The 27,109-nt window shown below is 47.6% G+C and overlaps 1 protein-coding gene across 3 annotated transcripts in view; it reads left to right on the top strand.

The window, feature by feature from the left end:
- The window catches only part of LOC142585482 (SEC14-like protein 2), a 93,058-nt gene extending 67,064 nt beyond the window's left edge, over positions 1-25,994 (top strand). For 2 of the 3 annotated variants that reach the window (XM_075696273.1, XM_075696272.1), the window contains exons 3-11: positions 1,444-1,506; positions 3,097-3,187; positions 3,907-4,001; positions 5,726-5,804; positions 8,403-8,483; positions 9,322-9,408; positions 10,605-10,711; positions 21,053-21,341; positions 25,824-25,994. In XM_075696273.1, coding sequence (XP_075552388.1) covers positions 1,444-1,506; positions 3,097-3,187; positions 3,907-4,001; positions 5,726-5,804; positions 8,403-8,483; positions 9,322-9,408; positions 10,605-10,711; positions 21,053-21,341; positions 25,824-25,915 — 984 coding nt within the window. In that variant the 3' untranslated portion in view covers positions 25,916-25,994. Of the gene's footprint in view, positions 1-56; positions 101-1,443; positions 1,507-3,096; positions 3,188-3,906; positions 4,002-5,725; positions 5,805-8,402; positions 8,484-9,321; positions 9,409-10,604; positions 10,712-21,052; positions 21,342-25,823 lie in introns of all 3 variants that reach the window. The other variant, XM_075696271.1, reaches the window with a different exon arrangement.
- The last annotated feature ends 1,115 nt before the right edge of the window (positions 25,995-27,109 follow it).

Below are 27,109 nucleotides of genomic sequence, written 5' to 3'. Positions count from 1 at the left end.
GTGTGTGCAAGAATCCTAATTCCCTGCACAAATCGCATGTGCTGTGCCAAACCTAGCACGGGATTTCGATGTGGCCAAGGCAGAGCGGATGTACCGTCACGTGAGTACCAATGTCGATTTACTCGATCAGCAATGCTCGATGAAGGAGTGCGTCAGCCTGAAACCAACGTTTCAATAAGGAGCCTTGCCCCGGCAAAGACAGGCACCCTTGTAGAAACGTTAGCTGCACGTTGAGAAACGTCCTTGTTGGAGCAACGTTAATCACTTCAAGTCTTCGTCTTCCTGTGAACGTCTGTACATGTCTACATGCATAGTTACAAACTTTACTCCGGCGGCTCTGTATCACTGCCTGTTTTATCATGAGCCCATGGGCCACATTCAAATAAACTTTCTTTCGGGAGAAATGTCTTATTTCACACTGCCTTTACTAATAATGCATTTGATATCCCCTTTGGCTGACATTTACCAACAGCTCTTGCATGCGAGCTACCTTGCGAATTTGGTTGGGAGCAATGATCGGTAGGGAGCAAAGGTAGGGTGCGATGATCGTGTCAGAGATACTCTTACTACAGTGTGTATGTTGTTCCACAAAGCAGTATACGGTCTATAAAAAGCGCCGTCGAGGCTGTGGAATGTGCTCCTGAAGCGTCTGTTGATCATCATTTTTGGGTTCATCCCCTACTGGAACACCGTCGCCGTGGCCGGGCAACAAACGCGTGACCTCTGCAGAGATGCTTCTATAGGGACCATCTGGCCACTCAATTTAAGGTGAAGCTTTAGCTGAAGGCCCGCTCTAATTTTTCTACACAAACAGCGATGATGTGCAGAGATTACCTCTTTAGGCAACCGCTGATCCAAATGGAATTAGAGCAGCTGATGTTTTGATGGTAAATTCAGGTGATTTCGGAGAAAGCTGACCAAGGCAGTGCAGAGGCGGATTTCCTCTACCCTTCCGCCTTCGTTGTGTATGGAGCTTCTTCGCACGTACTGCAAATTTTGCACTTAATTAAATGGGTCTACAAAAATGCAACATTGATGTACCTACACGGAGCGCTTTCGGGGCAAACCGCTTTAGTGTTAGGCGTCATTGCCTTCCCTTGCTTTAAAGACTACGAGAGAAAGGTATCTAGTCAGTAACGAGACTTGGAACCGGCCAGCCGACGCGAGAATGAAGCTATGAGTTAGACGTAAGCAACGTGATTACGAGATGCCTGCTCGCCAAGGTGACGTCCCGTGGTGAGGGGGGGAAAAAAAGTCGATAAAGGGAAAGACGAAAGGTTTGCTTAATGGGCTCACGAGACCGTAGCAGCAGCGGTATAGTGTCGTTACCCCCAGAGGGATTCCTGTATTGCTTGAAGAATTATAAAGTACGAGTACGGCTTCACGCAATCCTTCTTTTGTCTCTCTTTCTCTCCATCTTCTTTTTTTTTTGACGACATGCAGGACCTCAAGTGGCGGAAGGAAAACGGCATCGACGACATGTTACAAAGTTACGAACCATCCGAGGTATGTACGACTATTTGTTTTATCTTACTCCTTTTATATTGGAGTTATATTCAGTGGCTAAAAGGTCACATTCTTCACAGAAGAAAAAAATAAAGACGAATACATATTTGTACAAGGTGCGAATCAATTACGGATGCAGTGCAAAAGATTACCAAGAAACAGAACACGGTTGGCCAAGCTGTGATCTGAAAGCAAAAAAAATGAACTCCATTGAAATTCGATAACGCTGAATATGAAAACAAAAGAAAGAAGAGAAAGGAAGCTGCAGATGGAAACAAAATATAATACAGATCGCTGAAAAGAAGCACGAATAAGTAGCCGCCAGCGTTACTCAGTCGTCGCCGCCTCGCTTCTGGTCTGTCTGATGGATTGTAGCGCACACCGCTAATTAAAAAAAAAAGACGCAAAGAAAAGAAAATGTAAAAACAAGAAAAGTAAAAGGGAAATGTTAAATTTAGCGGGAACAACCGCGAAATTCCCAACACTCCTTCAGGTGGTATAACAGATGCGGTTTATAGAACAACGATATCTGTTCTTTTTTTTTTTGGGGTGGAGTAGCGTTTTCGTGAACTTCGTGCGTGAATCTTATTTTTTTTGTGTTAAACTGACCAAATGTTGTGAATTCTGCAAAAGAAGAATAAAATAAACATGTGCCACTAAATGAGAATTATGCTTTTATTAAAGTTCCAGTTTTCTCTCTTAAGTGCGACACATTTCATACCAAATAGGTTCTGCGGTTGTTGAATTGTTGAGAGCATTTCTGACTGTCACACGTATTTTCATAGGAAGATTGGTGTGGCACCCGAGCTATAGCATCCTCTTAGAGTTCTCAACCGTGCTCTCAGTCCCTCGCTGTCGCGTGTACCGTAGCGTTTACAAGTGACACGTTTGAGACGTGGCGAAGACATGTCGCTGGAAAGGAGTCTCCGATGCAGTGTACGTTATTTGTCACTACCGGTGAGACTTCATCCTCGGCTAATAAGTTCCTTCCTCATTTGCACCACGACGCTGTTTATCTCATTTCTTATTTCTTTTTGACGGGTTACGCACGCTTGCAAGCTGGTCGATGATTCAAGATATTATAGTTATTATATACATGCAAGGACGTTTTCAACTTCATGAGACATCACCCGCACTATACGTGTGCCCAAAGCGCGCCAAGTTCGTGAAATGAAGTACAAGATGTCACGCACAAGCACAGCCACTGATGTTTACAGTTTATTGAACACCTGTCCTCACCACCACGTCCGACGCCACCCTCACCATACAACTTTACACCGTCTAGACTCGATACCATTTTCTGGGTCAAAGGTAATCAGACTGTGGCCACATGCATTACTGGTACAAAAAGCTATTCGTGCAATGCTGCACTTCTCGAAATGAAGCAGCCTCAGTGACTGTTGAGAGTCCTGTGCATCCTCCTGCCTACACGCAGTGATCACTATTTTCCTCTTTCATTCCCCCTTTTCATTTACTTCCAGTGTATGGCAGCAAACTGAACGCTATTCTGGTTGGCATCCCTGCCTTTCCTCGCCTTGCCTTTCTTTTTCTCTCTCTCCTAATGCAAAGCTTGGTGTTATACTTTTGCAGATAGTGAAGGAAAACTATCCTGGCGGCGTCCTGTACCCCTGCAAGGATGGCAGGCCTCTGTGGATGGTTCCAGCCGGAGTGGATTTTCAAGGTGGGCCGGTCTTTCTGTATCTCCCTGCACTTGGTGCTTGCGCGTTGACAAGTGCGCATGCAGGGGCAAATTAGAGTGGTTCGACACAAGTTTGACATGGCCGAAGAACCTATAAGACAAGACAAAGAAGCTCTCAGTGACTATGACGTTGCACACGTGGGCCTAGGTCTCATCCTTTTCACAGGATTTGCTTCCTGTCTTCGTTCAACAGTTGCCTCGTTTTCTTACCTCAATGATCTGCGCCGGTATGAGATAGCGACGATGTCAACCATGAGAAATGCGAGGCTGAACAAACGTGAAAAAAAAGAAGAGTACGCATTCGTGCGGTTACCACAAAGAAGTTGTATGAAGCCCGCAGGCGCAATCTTTAGCCGTGTGAGTCTCACCTTCAGTTGGCCGCTGGACACGTGGTACTCACCAATGTTTCTTTTTGGAGTTCATTCGCGAGTACGGGCCTTAAACATTAACCCACGTTCGTCCAAACGGCACAAGGAGCATTGAAATGGTAACTTCCAGCTGGAAAATACCCAAGTGTCATTATCAGCATCGCGGCAGTGCTGAGCGGAGTTTTCAAAGACTTCTTTAACGTCGTTATGTTTACTTAACATCGTAACTTCTTCATTTGCAGCTGGGAATACATGCGACAAGTTAGCTGAATTTTTCTGGTCGCGCAGACAACTTCTACCCGCACAAGCTTCCTTATTCCATATATTTTGCAGCGTTCATAGGGTCACTGACCCCCGAAGTTGTGCAGCGACACTGTACGTATCTCATGGAGTACACGGAGTTCCTCAAGCGTTCTGCTTCGAAAGAGGTGAGCGACAAAAAAAAAAATCGCGCATTATTAAGAAAACTGCGAAGCCAGCTGACAAAGATAGCTGGTGCATTATATTAGTGCTAAAACTCGCTTTCCTCCGCGTAGCATCACTTTTGCAGCGGCGTGCGAGCAAACCGCTTTCGAAAGCCACAACATATTTCTGCCTCGTTATTCATGTACCGTCTAACCTATTTTCCAATGACGTCATTTCAGTTTGTTGACTTTAGTGCTAGTTTGCGTCGTGAATGTTTGGCGGGCGCAGCAACCGCTGACAATGATGCTGGGATCTCACTTTATTGCGCATTGTTGGTATTTTACTTGTAAATGGGAGTACGGCCGTTTTGTCTTGTAATACATAGCTTTTCGATGCACTTTTGCCATTTTTTTTTGCAATGAATGCCATTAAAAAAACGCAGTTTGAGAGCTGCAATTGGCTTGAGCGTTCATATTGAAAAGTGAACTCGCTAGGCTCAATAACAGGTGTGGTCACATTATTTTGTTCGATCTTCTTGTTGTTTTATTTTACTTTTGGCATGACGACGTGAAAATAACAATTACCGGCAAACTTCTGCAACAACGGCTTTCGGTGACATCAATGCCGGAAGTGAAATTTGAAAAATTATAGGACAGTCGTAGTTTTAAAAATTCTTGTCTGCATTACAAGCTAACAAAAATACACAATACGTCGCTCCTTGTAATCGACATGTGAAGATCCAGATTGCCAAGCGATAACAATGGCACCGTGTCGTAACAGCCTACACTTGCGTTGTTGCTAAGTAAGACCACACTAGCAGTGAATGCTGGGCACAAGTGAGCAGGTGTCTGCGGAGGCAATCTTCTTTCACTTAAAACTGCTTGGCATTCCTTGTATACGCAGATTGTCACGACACCGCTGAAGCCGTATTTAGAATGTAGCTTCATCTCGGGGCGCCCTCCGATATGCCTCTATTCAAGTGCATGTGACACTGAAAAATACTTGTGTTAAGTAAACACGGAACACATGTTGATGAAACAATATTGCATTTTAGAGAGAAAGTAAAGTTTTACAAATGAACGGACGCAAGACACTCGTGTACAATATAGAATGTTTAACGGCAACTACCATTACGATGGCGATGGTGGCATTGTGGTCGTCATCAATGACAGCAACAACGTATCTGATTGCGCAAACGCCCACCAGAAACCTAAATAGAGATTTCGTAAACCGAATATACTAGATGATGTACTGGTTCAAAGATTACCTTTGGTTATCACAGTGTTTACAATAACTTTACGAAACTTATCTTTCCAAATGAGCAGCAAATTTTAGATTGATGTATAACACAAGGTTTGTTTTTGTTTTGGACGTCCAAAGCGATGTATTTCGTACTATTGTGATATTTGTTTTCATTGCTAACCTGCACAGTTGTAAACATATTATGATTCGATGGTTTTATTTTCGGCAATTTTCTTGTATAAAAATTTAAGACGTGAACCAAATTTTGTTTTATACAGTTGGTAGGCGCTGTGTGTCTCTTTGCGCATATGCCTCGTCAATACGGGCTCAATTTATGGCGCCCAAAGCGATCGGCATGATACTTCTACTACACGCGTATCTACAGCTAATAAAAATGCACTCCTTCGCTTTGTCTAGTCGTGCCTTAAAAAAAAAAAGAAAAATCAGATGACGTAATTATCTCTACGATTACTGCCTTACAATTCTCTGCTCTCTTGCGATACAGGGTGGAAAGGAAATACAGTCTCAATACATGGTCATAGACTTGGAAAAATTCAGCCTGCGTAACCTGTATTGTTGGCAAGGTAAGTCACTCGATCGCGCGACAGCGGCGGCAATGCGTTTAGTGCACGTCATAGCCCCGATGTAGCAGCGAACTGTGTAATTGTGTAGAGAGCTTACGCCCCGACGTGCGTGGCACAGCGCGTTCAGGTCCCAACTGCACATTGACGCAAGGATGTGAGTTCGAATACCCATTGTGATGGTGGGCCAAGCTTTATCTTAATTCGTCCTATGGCAAGAGAGGTGTAGATAAAAGCAAAGGAAGGACACTAGACCATATCTCTGATCTGCTATACCGTGCACTGTCGAAATGAAAAGAGATGTGAAATATATAGAAAAATAAGTGGAGGACTAAGAATGTATGCCTGTGGGCGCTGTCACACGGTCATTGAGGCGGACGTAGCCGTATACACAATGTCAGCGCCTATATATTAAGACATGAAAGAATACGCTCTTGGGTTTTACACACTGTAATATAATTTACACCCTTAAAAGTGAAAAAGGGTGCAAATGGGCGTAACTCACACCATTAGTGTGTGATTTATATAACTGACACCCTAAGGGTGTCAGTTAAAGAAACATTTGCACCATGTTTTACTTTTAAGTAAATTGTTTACAGTGCACTCCAAAACTAGGGTATGATTATGCGGCACGCCGCAGTGAGCGTATGCGGATTAATTTTGACCACTTGGGATTGTTCAAGGTTCATCAAATTTATGGTGTACGAGCGTTTTTGCATTTCGCCCCTAGAGAAATGAGGCCGCCGCGGCCGCGATTTCATCCCGCGCCCTCGGGCTTAAGCAGCCCAACACCATAGCCACTACGCCACGATGGCGGGCCGCTGAGACGTACAACAACGTCACACAGTGCACAGTTACAATTTGCCGCACCATGCGGTGTCTCTTGGCAAACGCGGCAACGCGTTTACAGCGGCCCGCGCTGATGTTTGTGTAGGCCAGAGTGCAATAATATTGCTTTCTGTGAGTGGGCGCTTGTCCAGCTGGTACAGTGTAGATGAGAGTGCTGCTCTCCGCTGGTTGAAACGATGGCACTGGCAAAGAAAGTGCGCTGTCATCTCTCTGTGTCCACAAAAAGTCACATAGGGGGCTACAGGCCATTCAAATGGTAAAGGAGTATCATTTGAAAATGCTACTGTAAGCGATAGACGGGTTAGAAGGGCGCAGCGAAGTCGGGACAGTTTAGGAGCTGGTCTGACGATGACGATTCACGGGCACGGCAATGGTATCGTCGGCGTTAAAGGAAGAAAAAAAAACGCTGAAACCCGGTATACAAAAGGATAACCCAAATGTAGTTCAGGCTTTGCAACCACAAATTTCAGTAAAATCAATGAGTTCCGGCACAGCTCATTCGGAAATCCAGCAGGGCGATGCAATGTGTCGAGCACACAGTTCCCAGCTAAAATTACTAGACGGAGCTCTAGTGCCATGATAGTTCAGTTAGCACTGGAGTGATGGTTAGTACGTTTACTTGCTCTTTGCCCCTCCCCCAGCACAGGGTAGCCAACTGGAGATAATCTCTGGTTAAGCTCTCTGTCTTTTCTTTGCCTTTCTCTCTCTCTCTCTCTCTCTCTCTCTCTCTCTGTGACCTTCGTGCTCTTGGCTTCTAACATTGTCGAGCTTTATCTGGCTTTATCGGCGTGAATTACGAAAACCCTTCGCAAATGCGGAATTATGCAAATCAGTTCATTTATGGTGCAACATATTGCTCCTTATGGATAATCTGTCACGGTAATAACGACACTTGAACGCAGAATGACAAATTTCAGGCAAATTCATGTACTAACCATCAATACCGTGCTAGCTGAGCCGTTTTGCTTGGAGCTCCCATTGGCTCCCACAGTACCATCGCGTATAATGTTTCTTTTTACGAAACTCCGTCTGCCAGATGCGCGTGCAGTGATGTCACATCGAGGCGTCCAATTGCAGCAGCGGGTTGAGCTATGCTAAAGCACTCATAACGTGTGCACGGATGACGCATAATGTTCGGCATAGGCATGTATTCTTCGTAGGAACTATATGGCCAGCCCGTTGCCCGTTTAGCTGGCGTAGAGCTATAAAACTGTCGATGTTAAACAGGTGTAACATATGTCATTGTCCCGAAAACTCTCTGCATATATGCATATATAGCATATATGCACATATAGCAATAGGCAACATTGTATTGGGGAACATTTTAAGAAATGCTGCCAGCGAATAGTCACATTCTGTTAGCGAAGGCAGCCAGGGCTTTGTGAATTCGGCGCCTGACTCTAACGAACATTGCGCTGGAGAAGAGGACAACGAGAAGTGATACAATAATTATGTATACGATTAGCTGGGCAATCGGATGGAGAGAAAGCATTCATTCCCTTGCTGCTATACCTTCTACCTTCTCTAATTTCTATGCGCGCTAAAGCGCTGATCGATGGAAATTATTTGAAAAAGAGAAAAATACTTTCACCTCAGCACCAAGACAACCATGCACTCATGTACTATCAGTTAAGCGCATTGTCGTTGTCTTTTAGTCACGAGAACAGGTGACACCATATACGTCGTGTGCATTGCACGATAGCCTGACGGGCCACCACGGTGTTTCTCCTTTTCTGTTCCTCGGCAGTGCAGCTGTAAAAACTCTTACCAACGTACTGCAAACCATGGAGAACCACTATCCGGAGTGCCTGGAGAAGTGTATTGTCATCAATGGTAAGGAATCCGCCACAAGGCTAATAACACATCACTGAGTGCCATTCTTCGTGTCATTATTCTCCCTTTTTGCGCAACTTTGTTTCCTTTGCTAAGTGACAAGGAGTAGCCAGTGCCGCCATAGAGGCGCCAACCTCTCCTAATATTCATTTCAATAATAATAATAATGATAATAAAAAAACCCATCGCTGGATCTTTCGAACATACGGAACGCTGTATATCGCTGCAATAAAAAATTTTCCGATAGTCCTGGTATGTGCAGCTATAACTATTCAATGCAGAGAGCTTTCCTTTTCGTGTAAAAAAAAAAAAGATTAGTTATAGAAGTAATAACGCCTTGTCTGAATGCTTGCAGTTCTTACTGCGAAAAATAGAAAGAAAAAGAAAGATTGAAGAAAGGAAAGGAAGAAAACTTAGCTCATCTACGAAACCTCGTAGAAATCATATACCCAAAAGGCAGCACCAGTAAACACAGAGAACCGAGACAGAAACCCGTAAGCTACTCGGGCAGTTATGCAAGAGTGGATCTATGCGTGGATCCGTTGCTCCTCTGACGTGTTGCATGGCGAGTCAAACAAATCAGCAGGCTATCGGTCTATGAAGCACGCCGTAAAATTATCCTACATCACCGTACCTGTCCACTAGCTCCAAATCTCTGTTAGCAGCGTTTGTAATTATTTTCGTACAGAACAGAATTTTGGAAACACGCTTGGTGCATCTCAAAAATACTGTCTAGGTCCTTCTAGAGCTGTGAGTCGTAAGCACCTAACGCAACAATGCAGGCTGACTCACTTTCTCCATCACAGCCTACATTTTCTTTCTTTTTTTGTTCATGCAGCGCCGAACTTCTTCCCCGTGCTATGGAAACTGGTGCGGCCGTTCTTGACGCAGAGGACCACTGACAAAATTGAAGTCTATGGCAAAGGTAAGTTTTTTTACCGTGAACCAGGGTGGAACCGGTCACGTCCAGGTCACACTCGGCATCTGAAGCAGCCTGCGTTCCTTTATGCTGCTCAGCCGTAACATGATCGCGTATATAGTATACAGAGAGCAGTGTGTTCAGCTGCATAACATTGCCTTGCTCCAGAAACGTGTATTTCGTCACCCCATCTCGTTCGCACGTCAGATTTACATACGGCGTGCATACATACATACATACATACATACATACATACATACATACATACATACATACATACATACATACATACATACATACATACATACATACATACATACATACATACTTACATACATACATACATACATACATACATACATACGTACGTACGTACGTACGTACGTACGTACGTACATACATACATACATACATACATACATACATACATACATTGTTCGACAAATGTTCACATAATCGTTGGGACACATTTATCGTACGGCTCCTTTTAAACTTGGGTGTCGCCGGAGTATCAAGGCTTTACTTCATGCACGGCCAATTTACCTTGTTCGAAAATTTTGTTGTACTCGTTGCAGTTCATCTTGTAGCGTGGATATTGCCATCGCTTCAGTCACTCCAGCCCACTTGCTTTGTGTGATGTGTTTCCTTATGTTTGGCATTCTATACGAACTCATAATTTTCATATTACTTGCCATGACTGAGCGTATAAAACGGGAGGAGCCAACTTTTCTAACTACACACAGGAGGCAAAATGGCTTGCGCGTGAAAAGTTACTGACTGTACTCGCTGACAACTTTCCGTGGCATTGAAGAGAAAGCTGCAGCGGCGGAGATTCCGCAGGCGTGTTACTGCGCCAAGTAGTCCGGCAGCGTTTGACAACACTTTTGGTTTCTCGAAAAAAGTGCTGGCGGAATCAGCGTAGCGTCTGCGTGCGACGGTGTCGCATTTGCCCAAGCGCGAAAGAGAAAAGCAGACTAAAACGTCAAATTTGACACTGACTTCCCCATTTTGTGTTATTTTGACGTTGTAGCTTAGGTGTTTGTTTTCTCTTTCCCAGCCTAAATAAATAATGCAGATAATTTGGGACTACATTCAAGAGCGCTCCTAAATGTGCGCGCTCCGACTTCGTAGATTCCTGCCATAACCATCGAAAGTTGTCCTCAAGTATACAGCTCTGTATATGCGTCTTTTCACCGGGACAGATGGCTGGAAGGTGAACGTATTGAACATCATTGACGCTGCTCAGCTGCCGGCCTACTGGGGTGGAGACATGGTGGGACCTGACGGAGACCCACGGTGCAAGCACAAGGTCGGTCACAGCCAGCAGTTGGAATTCCGTGCATTGCGTCAGCAGGAAATGCTCTCCAAGAACACGTGGATGGTCAAGTAGCTCGCAAGACTGGCATATTTATCTGAACCACAAATTTTTCAGACAGAAAAAGTTAGGCTACAAAGACAAGACACGCGATTATACATAGCTGTTATCCTAATCAAGGTATCGATGTCACCATAAGAGAACTAAAATTACATTTCCCACTTTCTTGCCGTGATCGGAAAGGAGCACGGATTGGCGCTGATTGGCACGATGTGACAAAACATAGTCGATGACGGCCTAATAAGGATAAGCTCCGCCCCCCAAAACGCAGTGCACTTGCCCTTCTCCTCTGAAAGAGAGCCAAGCCAGCTGGAATCAGCTAAGAGCTCAGCGACTTTGCTCTGATATTGTAAATGCTAGGCTAATGTAAATCCTAGGCGCAGTCGTTGCTAGCACAGGTCGAAGCCAGCCGGCCAGCTTCTTCATTTACGGCGATCGCTACTTGCGAAGGTTTCCACTGGTCAACCAGGGATGCCCCATGATACGCAATTTTGTTGGCGCAGTAAACTGAAACGTAGGAAATTAATAGGTCCGTCAATACGAAATTGTAGGCTGTCGTTAAGTGCTGTGGTATCCCAGAACGCCGTATAGACCCCTCTGTTTGAATCCCACCGATGGCAACGGTTGTTGTGGTCGCACCGCTGGTGCGATTTGTTGGGAACTCGGCGCTGACGCCCGTTGTTGCACCTGGGTCGCAAGCCCCAAGGGTAGCGTTGGCCTGGCGGCCTGGGGTACAACTGGAAGCATCCGAAGGTCCCGGCAAAGCATGAGTCGACTGGTAACAACAAAACAACTTGTTTATTTTAACATCGCAAAGAGTTGGCGGTCAGGTTGACCGAAGTAGAGAGACGGGAGAGCACTTTACTCAACAGAAGAAATCGGAGCCCCCCTTTTGGCGTCCGGGGGCAGCTGTTTTTATACTCTCGCAGTTGAGGGCAAGAAGGAACCCCTCAATAGACGAGCACGTGATTGTATAATGGGATAAGGTGACGCATACTGTCGTAGCGCCGCTGGTCGGGCACAAAGACTGGGAGGAGAAGGTAACTCCTACTCTCGTAGCGCCTTCGGTCGGGCACAATGGCTGGGAGGAGAAGGAGACTTCTACTCTCGTAGCGCCTTCGGTCGGGCACAATGGCTGGGAGGAGAAGGTGACTTCTACTCTCGTAGCGCCTCCGGTCGGGCACAATGGCACATACACTCACACACGCACATGAAGACACGTGGCATCGGAACATGCCTGGACGCGCTTGGCGGGGAGCGTAGCGGCGACGCCGAACGGGCCAAAATGTCTGCCGCTTTGTTGCAGTCGCGCCGGCTAAACCGCGCGTCGTAGGCGAAACGTAACAGACCGCCCCGCCGGGGGAAGGAGATCCCGATGGACAGGGGACTGCATCCGCTGTCCGGAGGGATGTCGCTCGATGATGCTCATAACCGAAGTCGGGCGTCCCTCGACGTTTCTTGAGCGCAGCGCACAGAGAAGGCCTCGTTCTCTCGTTCAGGTTCGCACGGGACACTGCAAAGTGACTTCGGGAGAGTTCACATTTTTGTTCTCGTTCCCGGCAGGCGTTAGAACTACGCTGAAACTCAACCGCTCAGTCAGCAAGCACGGCACAACCCTCACTAAGCCCTGCCAGGCTCTTTCCCCTTTTCTACCACTGCCTAGTTCCTTACAGTAGTCTAGCATCACTCAGAACGCGTCCACAAATTGGAAAATTGCACTAGAAAGCATATCATCACTTTGAAACACTAAACAAAAGCAATATGTTAAAAAAATCCTGCCTCAGGAAAAAAAACATCAGTAACAAACAATTTTGAGGCTGATTCCTACTTTAGGGGCTTCGACTTAAGCCATCGGCGTTACCGTTGAGACTCCCCTTTTTGTAACGCACCTCAAAGGAATATTGTTGCAAAGCGAGGCTCCAGCGCAGGAGGCGGCCATTTTTGGGAGAGATGGTCTGCAGCCATTGGAGAGGGCAGTGATCCGTCTCAATGATAAACCTCGAGCCGGCTAGATAGCATGACAATTTCTGAACGGCCCACACGAGACATGCACACTCTTTCTCGGTGGCGCTATACGCCTGCTCACGACTGGTCAGCTTACGACTAGCATACAGGACGGGGTGTTCTACTTCTCCCTTTTCCCGTTGGCACAGTACAACGCCCATGCCTCGCTCACTAGCATCGCACAGAACAACGAACCCTTTTGTATAGTCTGGCGATCGTAGCACAGGCTGGCTTGTTAGGGCACTCTTTAGGGCGCTAAAAGCTCTTTCCTTTGTCTCGTCCCAGACGACTGTTTGAGGCTCTGTTTTTCTTAGAGCATCCGTCAGGGGAGCCGAGATATCAGAGTACCTGGGGATGTACCTCTGATAGTAGCCGGCGACACCTAAGAACGACCGAATATCGGTCTTCGTGCGCGGTTGCGGAAAGTCTCGCACAGCGGCCACTTTTATTTCAGAGGGGCGGCGACGACCCTGACCAATCACGTGACCGAGGTAGACAACCTCGGCCTGTGCTAACTGGCACTTAGGAGCCTTTACTGTCAAGCCCGCTTCGCGCAGGCGGGTTAGCACTGCCCGCAAGTGTGCCATATGCTCAGACCAGGATGCGGAGAATATCGCTACGTCGTCTAGATACGGTAAAGCGAATTCTTGCTGTCCCCGCAACACTTTATCCATGAGGCTTGAAAAACAGTATGGCGCGTTCTTCAAACCAAAACTCAACACTTTAGGACGGAATGTTCCCATAGGTGAAATGAACGCCGCATACCTACTAGCCTCTTCTGTAAGTGGAACCTGCCAATAACCCCTGACAAGGTCTAGGGTGGAAATAAACTGAGCGCTACTAACTTTCTCAAGGCGCTCCTCGATGTTAGGGATCGGATAAATTTGATCCTTAGTGATGGAATTAAGCCTGCGGTAGTCGACGCAAGGACGAGGTTCCTTGCCCGGTAGCTCAACTAAAATCAAAGGGGAGTTATAATCACTCTCACCTGCCTCAATAACACCGAGCTGTAGCATTTTCTTTACCTCAGCCTCCATAATATCGTTCTGGCGGGGTGACACCCGATACGCCTTGGATCGTACTGGCTCTGGGGAGGTAAGTTCTATGTCATGAGTAAGGACAGAAGTCCTACCAGGCCTCTCAGAGAACAGACCTTGAAACTCTTGTAAGAGCTGGTGTAGTTCGGTTTTCTGCTCACGCGACAGCGATGCTCCACTGACTAAGTCACTAATGACTTGACCGGTGTCTTCCCTGTTCGTCACTGAGCCTAGTCCCGGAAGCTCGACCGGAAGCTCTTCAGGAACGTTTACCATCATGCACACCACTGCTTCCCGTTTTTTATAGGGTTTGAGCAGATTACAGTGGTAAACTTGCTGTGCTTTCCGCTTTCCTGGCAGACTCACCACGTAGTTAACGTCCGACAGTTTCTGAACAATTCGTGCTGGGCCCTCCCACTGCACGTCTAGTTTGTTGTTTAACGATGTGCGCAATATCATAACCTTATCGCCCACCTCAAAACGACGGGCCCTGGCTGTCCGATCATAATAAACCTTGGCCCTCTGCTGGGCCTTTGCCATTGCTTCACCTGACAACTCCTGTGCCCTTCTTAAGCGTTCGAGGAGCTTAAGCACGTACTCCACCACGACTGGGTTGTCGCCCCTGCCTTCCCACGATTCTCGAAGCATGCGAAGCGGAGACCGAAGCGAGCGACCGTACACCAGCTCAGCTGGCGAAAACCCCGTAGCTGCATGCGGCGCGGTCCTTAATGCAAACATCACCCCAGGCAGACACAGCTCCCAGTCAGTTCGATGTTCAAAACACAATGCTCTCAACACGCGCTTCATGACGGAGTGGAGCTTCTCAACGGAATTCGACTGTGGGTGGTACACTGAGCTGTGTAGCAGCTTTACCCCACACCTTTCGAGAAAAGTTGTCGTCAAAGCGCTAGTAAACACTGTGCCCTGATCTGATTGGATTTCCGCAGGAAAACCAACTCGCGCAAATATGGACAGTAGTGCATTGACTATCTCAACTGAGCTGAGTTCTTTAAGCGGCACTGCTTCAGGGAACTTTGTCGCTGGGCAGATCACAGTCAAAATGTGTCTGTACCCCGTAGCTGTTACCGGCAGAGGTCCCACTGTATCAATAACGAGCCGTCTAAAAGGCTCCGTAATGATAGGTACCAATTTCAACGGCGCCCTTGATTTGTCCCCTGGTTTGCCCACCCGCTGACAGGTGTCACATGACCTCACGAAGTGGTCTGCGTCCCGAAAACACCCTGGCCAATAGTACTCTTGCAAGAGACGGTCCTTAGCTTTCTTAACTCCTAGGTGTCCGGACCACGAACCCCCATGCGACAAGCGCAACAGATCCTGACGATAGCATTGAGGAACGATCAGCTGATCGAACTCCACTCCCCTGCGGTCTAGATACTTCCGGTACAGGACTCCACCTCTTTCCACAAAACGCGCATTTTTCCTGGCGATACCTTCCTTGACATTGCAGCGTATGTTTTCTAGGCTACCATCCTTCTTTTGCTCGGCTATCAAAGCCGACCGGCTGACTTTTAGCAACCTATCAAGTCCGTCTGACGTAGGCGCGATGAGCAAATCTGCAGATAGCTCTTCTAACTTTCCCTTATCGGGCATTTCCTCTCCAGTATCTGGCGCCTTCAACGCTACAGGCTCAATTTTATTCAGTTCGTCAGTTTGCTGCACCTCTGACCCTTTTTCATTGTTCGATAACGTCGGCCCCGCAACTACCGCCTTTGCAGCGAGCTCCCGAACCTTCGACCTGGTTAAGGCCTGAACGCTAGCCTCACCAAACAAAAGCCCCTTCTCGCGCAGGAGGTGATCGGACCTGTTCGAAAATAGGTACGGGTACTGGGGGGGCAGCATAGATGACACTGCCGCCTCCGTCTCAAGCGCTCCGAAAGGTCCTTCAATAAGCACCTTTGCTACTGGCAGACACACGCTATGAGCTTCCACGGCTTGCTTGATCCATGCGCACTCGCCCGTGAACATATGGGGTTCTACGTAAGAGGGGTGAACTACATCCATCGTAGCTGCGGAATCGCGAAGCACTCGGCACTCTTTCCCGTTCACGAGGAGGTCTCGCATGTAAGGCTCGAGAAGCTTCATGTTCTCGTCAGCGCTGCATAATGAAAAAAACACGACTTTTGGTGTTGTTTCCGGACACTGCGCCGAAAAGTGACCCGGCTTCTGGCACGTATAACAAACGCGCGCTTGCCTCATCTCGACCCGCTTTCTGTCCGGACACTGCGCCGAAAAGTGACTCGGCTTCTGGCACGTATAACACACGCGCGCTTGCCTCATCTCGAACCGCTTTCTGCGTTCGGCTTCGGCTGCCGCCGTCTCTTTACGTTTGGTCGGACTGCTTTCACTCGCATCCTCACTACGCGTGTTCCCCTTTGCTCTCATGGGTGTGAACTTCGGCCTCTCAAACTTCGAGCCAAATTCACCCTTTTGACCGTCCTTAGCTCCGCGAGCCCGACGCGTCACAAACTCCTCGGCTAGCTCAGCGGCTTTAGCCACCGTACAAACGTCTGGCCTATCCAAGACCCAGTACCGCACGTTCTCAGGTAACCGACTATAAAACTGTTCTAGCCCGAAACACTGCAGAACTTTCTCGTGGTCACCAAACGCTTTCTCTTCTTTGAGCCACTCCTGCATGTTTGACATTAGCCTGTACGCAAACTCTGTGTATGACTCACTTCTGCCTTTCTCATTTTCCCGAAACTTCCGACGGAACGCCTCCGCTGACAGCCTGTACTTTTTTAGCAGACTCGATTTCACTTTGTCGAAATCCTCTGCCTCCTCTCTATCCAAGCGAGCGACTACGTCGGCCGCCTCGCCGGGTAACAAAGTGAGCAAGCGCTGTGGCCACGTTTCCCGAGAGAACCCCTGCTTCTCGCAGGTTCGCTCAAAGTTAACCAGGAACAAACCAATGTCCTCTCCAAGCTTAAACGGCCGCATCAGGTCAGTCATTTTGAACAATACGCGTTCTCCTGCACCGTGTGCCTGACTTCCATTACGAGCGCGTTCCATCTCTACCTCAAGACGCTTCATTTCCAAAGCGTGTTGACGGTCACGCTCTTGTTGCTCTCGCTCTTTCTGTTCTTTACGTTCACGCTCTTCTTTTTCTTTCTGTTCTTTAAGTTCGCGCTCCTGTCTTTTTGCAGTCTCCCTCTCTTCAATGGTCTCAAGGCATTCCGACAGCTCGTCATCCTCAGCTTCTAACTCCAGAATAGCCTTTAGCAGTTCAGGTTTTCTGAGTTTGTCTGAGACATCCAGACCCAACTCTCTTGCAAGCTCCAGCAATTTCGGTTTGCGCAACGACTTCAAATCCATGGCTGCTCTGAATGCTGCTTTCTCTACTGCTTACTATTGTCTTGCCGCAAACTATCCCGGCAGCAACGACAACCACAATTACCAGCTCTGTTTCTGACACTAACAAAAGCCTGGCAAAGCTCAGAAGAAGAAAGTCCCGCACTCACCAAACCTCGCAGGCAGGAATTCAGCGCAGTCGTTCCGCTGCAGGCAACCAGTCATCACACAGGGCTCGTTGCACTGCTCCCGGATCGTCGTTGAGCTGTTCAGCATACAGTCAACTGCATCTCTTCGCTGCTGGCCTCCGTTGTCGCGATCCCACCGCTGCCACCAGTTGTTTGAATCCCACCGATGGCAACGGTTGTTGTGGTCGCACCGCTGGTGTGATTTGTTGGGAACTCGGCGCTGACGCCCGTTGTTGCACCTGGGTCGCAAGCCCCAAGGGTAGCGTTGGCCTGGCGGCCTGGGGTACAACTGGAAGCATCCGAAGGTCCCGGCAAAGCATGAGTCGACTGGTAACAACAAAACAACTTGTTTATTTTAACATCGCAAAGAGTTGGCGGTCAGGTTGACCGAAGTAGAGAGACGGGAGAGCACTTTACTCAACAGAAGAAATCGGAGCCCCCCTTTTGGCGTCCGGGGGCAGCTGTTTTTATACTCTCGCAGTTGAGGGCAAGAAGGAACCCCTCAATAGACGAGCACGTGATTGTATAATGGGATAAGGTGACGCATACTGTCGTAGCGCCGCTGGTCGGGCACAAAGACTGGGAGGAGAAGGTAACTCCTACTCTCGTAGCGCCTTCGGTCGGGCACAATGGCTGGGAGGAGAAGGAGACTTCTACTCTCGTAGCGCCTTCGGTCGGGCACAATGGCTGGGAGGAGAAGGTGACTTCTACTCTCGTAGCGCCTCCGGTCGGGCACAATGGCACATACACTCACACACGCACATGAAGACACGTGGCATCGGAACATGCCTGGACGCGCTTGGCGGGGAGCGTAGCGGCGACGCCGAACGGGCCAAAATGTCTGCCGCTTTGTTGCAGTCGCGCCGGCTAAACCGCGTGTCGTAGGCGAAACGTAACACCTCCTAGATTTCCACGAACCTGTATTCTGTGGCCATGGATTCGAAAATCAAATCTTGTCTTACGTAAGCCATTTTAGCCTGTAATTTCTCTCAGCAAAAAGCGGCAAAGCAGTTCGTGGAAATCCACAGGATGGAGGAAGTTCCATGAAATCCAATCATAGAAGGCACCACCTCGGCATGGGGCGCTTGGTTTCACTGCGGCTCAGAGGAAGCACGCCATTGCTTAGTGCCACCGATCTCGCTGGAGAGCGGTGACCCTTCGCAGACGATCATAGCCAGCTATGCAGGGCAGTGGTTTTAGAGACATAATTTTGCTAATATTCATTCATTCATTCATTCATTCATTCATTCATTCATTCATTCATTCATTCATTCATTCATTCATTGTCATTCACTCTGTCAGCCCTCTTAGGGCTATTACAGGAGTGGAGAATAAAAACAACAAAAAGAAACATAGATAGCGACCGAGTTACAAGCTTTGACTCCCAAAGCTTGTCTTAGAATGGAAAATACGTATCATATACAGCATACATGGGAAGGTAATAAAGAAACCATTCACAATTTGTCATCGTGTCGTCATAGACACAATAAGAGACACACATGTAAAAGTAAATGCATACATATTGGGCAATTCACTACGTGGTATTGCAAAAAAATTTTGCTTTTAACACTTTCCAAAAACGCAGTTAAGGACATAGAAGTTACAAGAGAGTCGAATAACAAATTTCATTCTCTTATCGCCCTAGGAAAGAAACTGAACTTGAAGCAATCATTGCGGGCGAGTGGAGGAGGAATGTACATACTATGACGATGCCTCGTTCACGCGTTCATAGGAAGCTCAATATAATCTGGTTGAATATCTACTTGATTGTGAATAACTTCGAAGAGGATTTTTAATCTGTTGTATTTAGTTCTGAGCTCAAAAAAAAAAAATGGCTGTGGCTTAGCTAAGGTTAAGCCCAGGATGCGAAGCATACTAGCCTTTATTTTAGTTGTTGAACCACTGTTTAGCCTGGTGAACTGCTGTTGCTTGGCTATATTTGGTTCGGCTAGACGAAGAAACAACTCATGCATTACTCTGCTTCGCCTTCAAGAGTGGAACGTGACAGCGTTCCCGTCGACCCGCCAAGGGGTGTAAGACAATGGGCTACGGCGCAGCGACTAGGCACCCCGCATTGGACGCGGTGAGCGTCGAGCAACGCAGCGTTCGGCGCGGCAACGAAATGTGCGCCTGAGCAAGCGACGCACGCCTGAGCCTTAGAAACAGCTCGTTTCTAAGGCAACACCGCATTCACTAGAGGCGCTTTTGTACCGCTTTGAAGCATCGTACTCGTGGCTCAGTGGTAGCGTCTCCGTCTCACACTCCGGAGACCCTGGTTCGATTCCCACCCAGCCCATCTTGCAAGAGTTGAGCCAAAGCCACCTAGAAACAAGCGCAGCTGCTTATATACCGCCGCGACGCCGCGAGCGACGGCGCGAGTTGGAGCCCCGTTTCTCGTCTGTCGTGACGTCACGGTGTCACGTGGTCAGCCTTGAAGGCGACGCCGCGAGCGACGGCGCGAGTTGGAGCCCCGTTTCTCCTCTGTCGTGACGTCACGGTGCCACGTGGTATGGCATGGGGTCAAAGGTCATTGAAGGCGACACCGCCGCGCCTGAGGAGCTGGGTTGAGCTCTAGTAATATGCTTCGCATAAAAATGGCTGTGGCTTAGCTAAGGTTAAGCCCAGGATGCGAAGCATACTAGCCTTTATTTTAACGCGACAGCGTTAAGGAGCTCGTGTCGCAGAAAAGCCGGTGTCGTCGGCGTCGGCTCAGGCGTGGGGCGCTTGCTCAGGCGCACATTTCGTTGTCGCGCCGAACGCTGCGTTGCTCGACGCTCACCGCGTCCGATGCGGGGCGCGTAGTCGCTGCGCCGTAGCAAAGCCACCTAGAAGCAGTCTCTGTAGCACGCCGCAACCTTCGCTTCTCATTCCAACGAGCAGCTCTTTCTCCAGGAGGCATCTCACCTCGTGAGTGTCTAGCAGAGGCAAGCGCAGCTGCTTATATACCGCCGCGACGCCGCGAGCGACGGCGCGAGTTGGAGCCCCGTTTCTCCTCTGTCGTGACGTCACGGTGTCACGTGGTATTGAAGGCGACACCGCCGCGCCTGAGGAGCTGGGTTGAGCCCTAGTAATATGCTTCGCATAAAAAATTATGGGGTTTTACGTGCCAAAACCACTTTCTGAGCTCAAGTGGCACTAGATAAGCTAATTGATATAACTCCATTGGAGAATGGATGCGGCGATATTTATTAAATATAAACCTGACAGCTAGCCTCTGTATTCAGTCAAGTTTAGAACAGTTAATTATGGATGTGTGGGTCCCAAACAATTTTAGCATATTCAATAATTGGTCTAACTAGGGTTTTGTAAGCGGTGACGTCATTCAGCTTCGTCATCAGGTTTTTACTCATAACATTTATTTATGTAATACTGCTAGAGTCACTAAGAAGGGAAGAACACCACCACGACCACATCGTCGCCATCATCTTCAACATGTTTATTATCATCAACAATAACAACACAACCTCAGAATAGCTCGAGCTGCTCCTGTGTATATTGTGCCGCTCTCAGGTGGATGACAGTGTTCTCTTTCGATAAAGAATTGCTATGCAGCTTTTTATTTGTGTTTTCTTTTGGCACTAAGCACAAATATAGTATAAAAATGCTTGTAAGCAACTCGCACAACGGGAGGGGGGTTCTGCTACGGCAATGCTCCCGTGGAACACATCTGTACTCACTCGTGTTATAACTAAGACAGAGCGCTGCCATGCGACAACATTTCGCCAATTCACATGCAGGTGAACTTTGGCGGCCGGTTCGAAGAAGGTGTCACGTGTTCGACCCCTTCCGTGTTCGACGAAATGGGCGCCCAGAAACGCACCATCGCCCGCCGCGAGCGCTGGGAGCTGCCGGTGGACGTGGACAGGGCCGGCTTGCGGCTCAGTTGGCGATTCCAGGTGGCTGCGGGAGACGTGGCCTTCGGCTTGCGCATGCGCAGTGGGGAGCGCCTGCTGCCCCTGCGACGCCTCGACGCCTCTAACTACATGCCGCAGGAGGGAAGCTGGCACTGCGACGCACCGGGAACATGTACGGGACCTTCACAGGTTTTCTTGGAACGCCTCAGAGGTCACACGCACGAAAAAATTTCCAGTTTGCAAATGAACACTCAAGAGAGAGAGAGAGAGAGAGAGATGATAGAGAGAGGGAGATAGAGGGAGAGAAGGAAGGGAAGGATGTTAACCAGTCAGGAATCCGGTTGGCTACCCTACGTTGGGGGAAGGGGAAGAGATAGAAGGGAGAGATGAGCACTCAAGGGACAATATTAAAGGTTCACATAAAAATAGTACGCAGTTAGTCTGTAGCCGGTGACAACCTAGGCGTAAAGTGCAGGATCCGGCCACAAAACAACGCTGTGCCTCCGCTTTCGAAGCTATAGTTTCCGAAATGGCGCCAATTATTTATTAAGTTCGTCTCCACTGTGACGTCGTGGAAATGAGCCAATGATATTGACTGGCACACACAATCATTGGGTCGTACGGCGGCACACTGACCATTTCGTTTTTATATGATGTCAACTTGCCACCAACTATAGATTAATTGACCACAGCTTTGTCATTGCGAATGAACGGATCTTACATTGCGCAGAGGCTTGATAATAAGCGAGGAAGGACGAAAAAAATTAAATATCGGCGACGATGACAATCAATCAATAGATTCGCCAACGAACAAGTCAGTCAAGTAATAAGCAAATCCTTCACTTCGTCGTCTTCATCATCCTCAGCCTAATTTATGCCAACTGCAAAACGAGTCTATCCGTGCGATCTTTAATTATTCTCATTTCGCTTCAACGGTCACCATCCTAAAATCCTAAAGTCTGCACTCCTTGGGGCTTATCTTGTCCCACAACATCGATCGGTCATCTAGCCCGCAATTCATTTCTTTAACTCTGCGCGCTCAGCACTTCCAGGTCACGAATGACATGCGCGTTATCAGTGTGACAGAGCATTCTTGACGAGAAAGTAGCGAGCACAGCGTTTTCAAGAAAGGAAACGTGAACAGGGCAGCTGACGATCGACAATTTTTGGGGGACCAGATAAGCCCCAAAGCGCGCAAACAATGTTTAGTGACGTCAGCAAATTGACGCCACCTATAGTCGGCCGACCTCGGCAGCGTTTCCCTTTCCTTAGCACATACATTGTTAAAAAAGAAAAAGATTAAGAGACCATCGTCTATTTGCTCCATCCCTTCTTCTAGCTTATCCCTGTCCCTCAATGCAGCGTCGCTAACTGAACGCCTGCTCTGGTCAACCTCCCTGCATTTGCTACCCTTTGTTCTCTTAGTTGTCGCCCCGCACCCGTAACTGCCTGAACTTCGCGCTCTTCGAGGTAAGGGTTACTCTCCCTTGCGTCGCATGTGGCTTATCGCGCTTCCGTCGCGGTCTTTTCTGAACGCGTATCTGCGCCGGTGCAGCTGGCAGGCGTTATAGGCTAATTGCGCTATCCATATATAGCGCACGCCGCGCATCCGACTCGGGAAGCCACCGTATCTCTCTTCTGGCCCCAGAACGGAACTCGCCCGTTGTTTGCGATGCCGTGCCGACAGCAGCGGCTTGCGTTCTGCGGTCGCATTCCCACAGGTCGCTCTCGATGTCGAAGCTGTGACGAACTGCAGCTGCACTTACCCTAAAAGAGACACTTGAAAAAGAAAAAAAAGTAACGCACTTACTGGGAGAGGCGCCTTGGTAAACCAGAATGGACGCAAAAGCTAAAGGCAGGTGGCGACACCTCCTTGACCTTCCGGCACCAGCTAACAGTGACGTCATTGTATAAAACCGAACTTCACAATCTTCAAGAAACTCTACTGTGCCACCCCCCCTGGTTGCTTAGTGGCTGTGGTGTTGGGCTGCTAAGCACGAGGACGCGGGATTGAATCCCGGCCACAGCGGCCGCATTTCGATGGGGGCGAAAACACCCGTGCACTTAGATTTAGGCGCACGGTAATGAACTCCCGGTGGTCCATATTTCGGGAGTCCCCCACTACGGCGTGCCTCATAATCAGAAAGTGGTTTTGGCACGTAAAACCCCATAATTTAATTTAAATAATTAAGAATTATAATCGTCCGATCTCGAAATTTTTGGTGCACTCGAGAAACAGTTTAGCTGCATGAGCGTGGATATGTGGCATGACGTGAAAAATAAAGCAGCAGCTCGGTTCAAAACGCATCGAAATAGCCGAGTATAAGGTTTTCGTGTATCTACGCTCAATTTCCGATTGCGGAACCATTCGGGATGCGAGACGACTCCCTAAGGAGCACCGTCCGTTTCGAAAACACCCCCTCTCCCTCCTGCCCATTTCAGCGTATTTTTTATACGGTGTGCGTCGTAGAATTTGCGGGATTGAAAATCTGGTGTGCTTCGTCCCAACTTTTATTTACCCAAAAAGCTAGAAGTTCACTGGAGAGACATATTAAGTCAGCAATCTTTAGTGGACATGTATACATATACTCTCTAGTGTTTTCTTCTTTTCAGCCACATATTTTAGCGATAGCTATTATATGGACACTCCAGGCGCATTTCTGCCGTCGGCATCGCCTTGAGGTTACGTATAAAGTCCAAGGCCGATAAAATCGTCGCCGCGCGCCGTATGCTGCATGCGCGAATGAATGCGTGCGAAGGGGAGCCGGCGAACGCGGCTCAATATCGCGTGTGCGGGGAGAAAGTGGGGCTGGAAGCGCGCGGGGGAGGGGGCGTTCTCCGGCTGCTGCTCTTTACGGCGCGGCCGGGTGGGCGCCGTATCGAAAGCGATCTGCGATGTTTGCACAGTGCCGGTAGCTTCGCATGCGCTGTGCTTTCGACGTTTCGCTCTCCTTGAAGCGAGACATGCACGAAGGTCGATTCGGCCACTGCCGCTGCCGCGATTCCTCACTCCAGCATTCTGACAGCGAGTTTTCGCGTTCATCGAGCGAGGTGTGTTCACGTTTACCTGTGCGCGCGTGACACCGTGCTTGTTAATTTAGTTAAAACACGTTGGCGGGCTGGTTGGTTTGACTTCATGAGAGAACGTGTGCGCTACGGAACGGGGACGTAGAAAGAAACAGACACAGCGCTGTGTGTCTGTTTCTTTCTACGTTCTTGTTTACTCGCGCTTACACATGATATCATTGTTAGTTCTATAGTTAGTGAGCGAATGTTCACGGCCGATAAAACCAATATCCTTCTCATGTCTACAAATTTGCTATCGTGTTCAGAAAAAGTTTATTTAAACAAGGGACCATAGGAACACTGAGTCACAATCACGGCACAATTGCATCATGACGATAACATATACAAGAAACGAAGGATCGTAAAGACGGCATGTTCTCAAAGTAGTGTCCGAGTCCTCACTGATTAACATACAACATAGACCCCTGGAAAAGCACGGTTAAACATAAACTAATTGTCAAGTGTATAAAATGTTCAATATATGCAGTGTACGCAATGGTTATGCACAATAATGGTATGACAGAGACACTTTACATAATTTTTAAGTGATGCTTTGAGATGCGTATGGTGCGTTGCACGTATAAGTATGCTAAATTCTTGCCAGTGCCGCGTATGCATGATATACGCTATGTTATTCGACTGCCAAAGTTGCTCAGACCGTACCTGCATTATTGACTGAATTATTCCTTATACAGGAAAATAATTGCAACGCACAAGCAAAAGCCATAAATATTTCATTCACAGCGCATGCCTTTTATCCTAAATATTTTGGTTATTAAGAGTGCAAAAAAAAGTTAGTGCTTACAGCATGAAAATGATGCAATTTCACCGGTTCCGCTCTTTACGGGTAACGCAGTGGCGTCTGTGCGATGCCATCGGCGTGTTGAAGCTTTTAAGGGGGCCGAAAATTCTGGCACACCCGCACATGTCGCATCCGCGCATGGTCACACCCACGCATACTTAGAACACGACCCAAAATTTTAAGCGCAACGATAAACCGTGCCGTAGCTGTCAGCCAGTTCTTCACCCTTCGGGCGAAACTTCCTATTTGTTTCTAAATTCTCTACTGTTCTCTCCACATATTTGTTTGCCGTACTACGAGGTTGAACGGAAATGCTACCCAGGACCAAGCAGAAGAATAGCAGTGGAACAAACAGTAATATGGAGAAGACTAGAGACAGGAACATGCCTGCAGGGAACGCTATTACAAGCAATGTACTTGTGGAAATATGAAAGATACTGCAAAACTGCACGCACACATCCGACACCCTCAAATCTACGGTATGGGGGTACGCAAACAACCCGATAGACAACACAAGTACCGCGATCATCAGAACACCAGTGGGAAGCTATGGTGACGTGTCGGGACATGCTGTGGGCTAACAGTCTTGGTTTCCTGGAGGCCAACACGAACATGGTCGTCGCGATAAAGTTTATTCCATCTATCCACCTCTTCGAAAGGTAGCGAAGGAAACGTAGGCCTGATTGCATTGCCTGAGTAGATTTTTTTGTTTGTTTATTTCTTTTAAACCAGGTCAGCTTGGTGAGGAATGCATAGGTAATTTTCATTTTCTTTGATTCGCTGCAGATGTGCTTGAGTTCGACAACAGCTACAGCTGGTTGACTGACAAGACGATCGCCTACGTGGTTTGCGTGCAGACACCAGAGGAAGGCTCCTGACTGCTCGCTTCCGGCTACGACTAGGTCCATAACTATATAACGCATGTAATGAGGAACAAATACAATTTTTCTTGTTGTTTGTTGTTGTTTGTGTTCTTTATAGTGCAAACGGTTCCAGCTTTGTGAAATGTCGAGCCGGGACCTACTGATCGGCTTTCACCTGCAGAAGAACTTCAATTTGGCCTAGTTGGTGTTTGCTGCATATCGTTAGCGACCGCAAATAAGGAAAGATGGGGACAGTGGAAGAGACAACCTACCAACTTACTATATTGTAAAAAAAAGAAAGACAAGATTGTTTTGTGCAACATTCACGGAAGTAGGTTTTATGGCGTTTACTGCTCTTAAAAGAGAAATTTGCTATCACCCGAATGTGGGAGAAAGTGTTGATTTAGTTCTGCATTACTTTTGTGAAAGTTCACCCATGAAATTGGGAATCTAAAAAAATTGCATTTAGAACTTCAGCACCGCAATAAACCTAAATACCAAAACGCTGCGAGCTGTAATCAATGTGTAAATACGACTACGACGGTATATTATTCTTTTTGAACTATGCTATTATTCTGTTAATGACAGTTTGCTAGGTTAACGCAACCATTGTAATAATTTCACACTAGCTGCGAACTAAATACGACTGCGACGGTATATTATTCTTTTTGAATTATGCTATTATTCTGTTAATGACAGTTTGCTCGGTTAACGCAACCATTGTAATAATTTCACACTAGCTGCGAACTAATGCATTACATTCGGTCGCTTTATACGTTTTCATTTGTGAGAGTTTACAGAATCGGGATATACAGCTGCAGTCAGGAATTACGAATTTATAAAGCCAATGTTTGATTATTTCTGAAAGTTGCTGGCTCTCGATAATTTCTGTGAACACTTTGAGACCCTAAATTTCAATCTCGCCTGAAGCAGTCCTTCAGATTTAGACTTTCTCCGAAACGCAACGATAGGTTAATTCCCTTCCGCTCAACCGTTGTCTCAGGAGAGCAGTTCTTTGTCTTGCAGGCATGTGAACGTGACATATATGCATTTCTCAAAAACTTTACTGCGATACCTGCATCTTTCTAGGCTAACATATTTGTGTGCGGAAGCTAAAAGAAATGAGTTCCGTTATTTTACGTACCAGAACCAGGATCTGATGTGAGTCGCACCGTAGCGGGCGACTCCGGATTGACCACCTGGGTTTGT

This window comes from Dermacentor variabilis, chromosome 6, assembly GCF_050947875.1.
Source record: "Dermacentor variabilis isolate Ectoservices chromosome 6, ASM5094787v1, whole genome shotgun sequence".
NCBI classification, from domain to species: domain Eukaryota; kingdom Metazoa; phylum Arthropoda; class Arachnida; order Ixodida; family Ixodidae; genus Dermacentor; species Dermacentor variabilis.
This window is presented reverse-complemented; position numbering and strand designations above follow the sequence as displayed.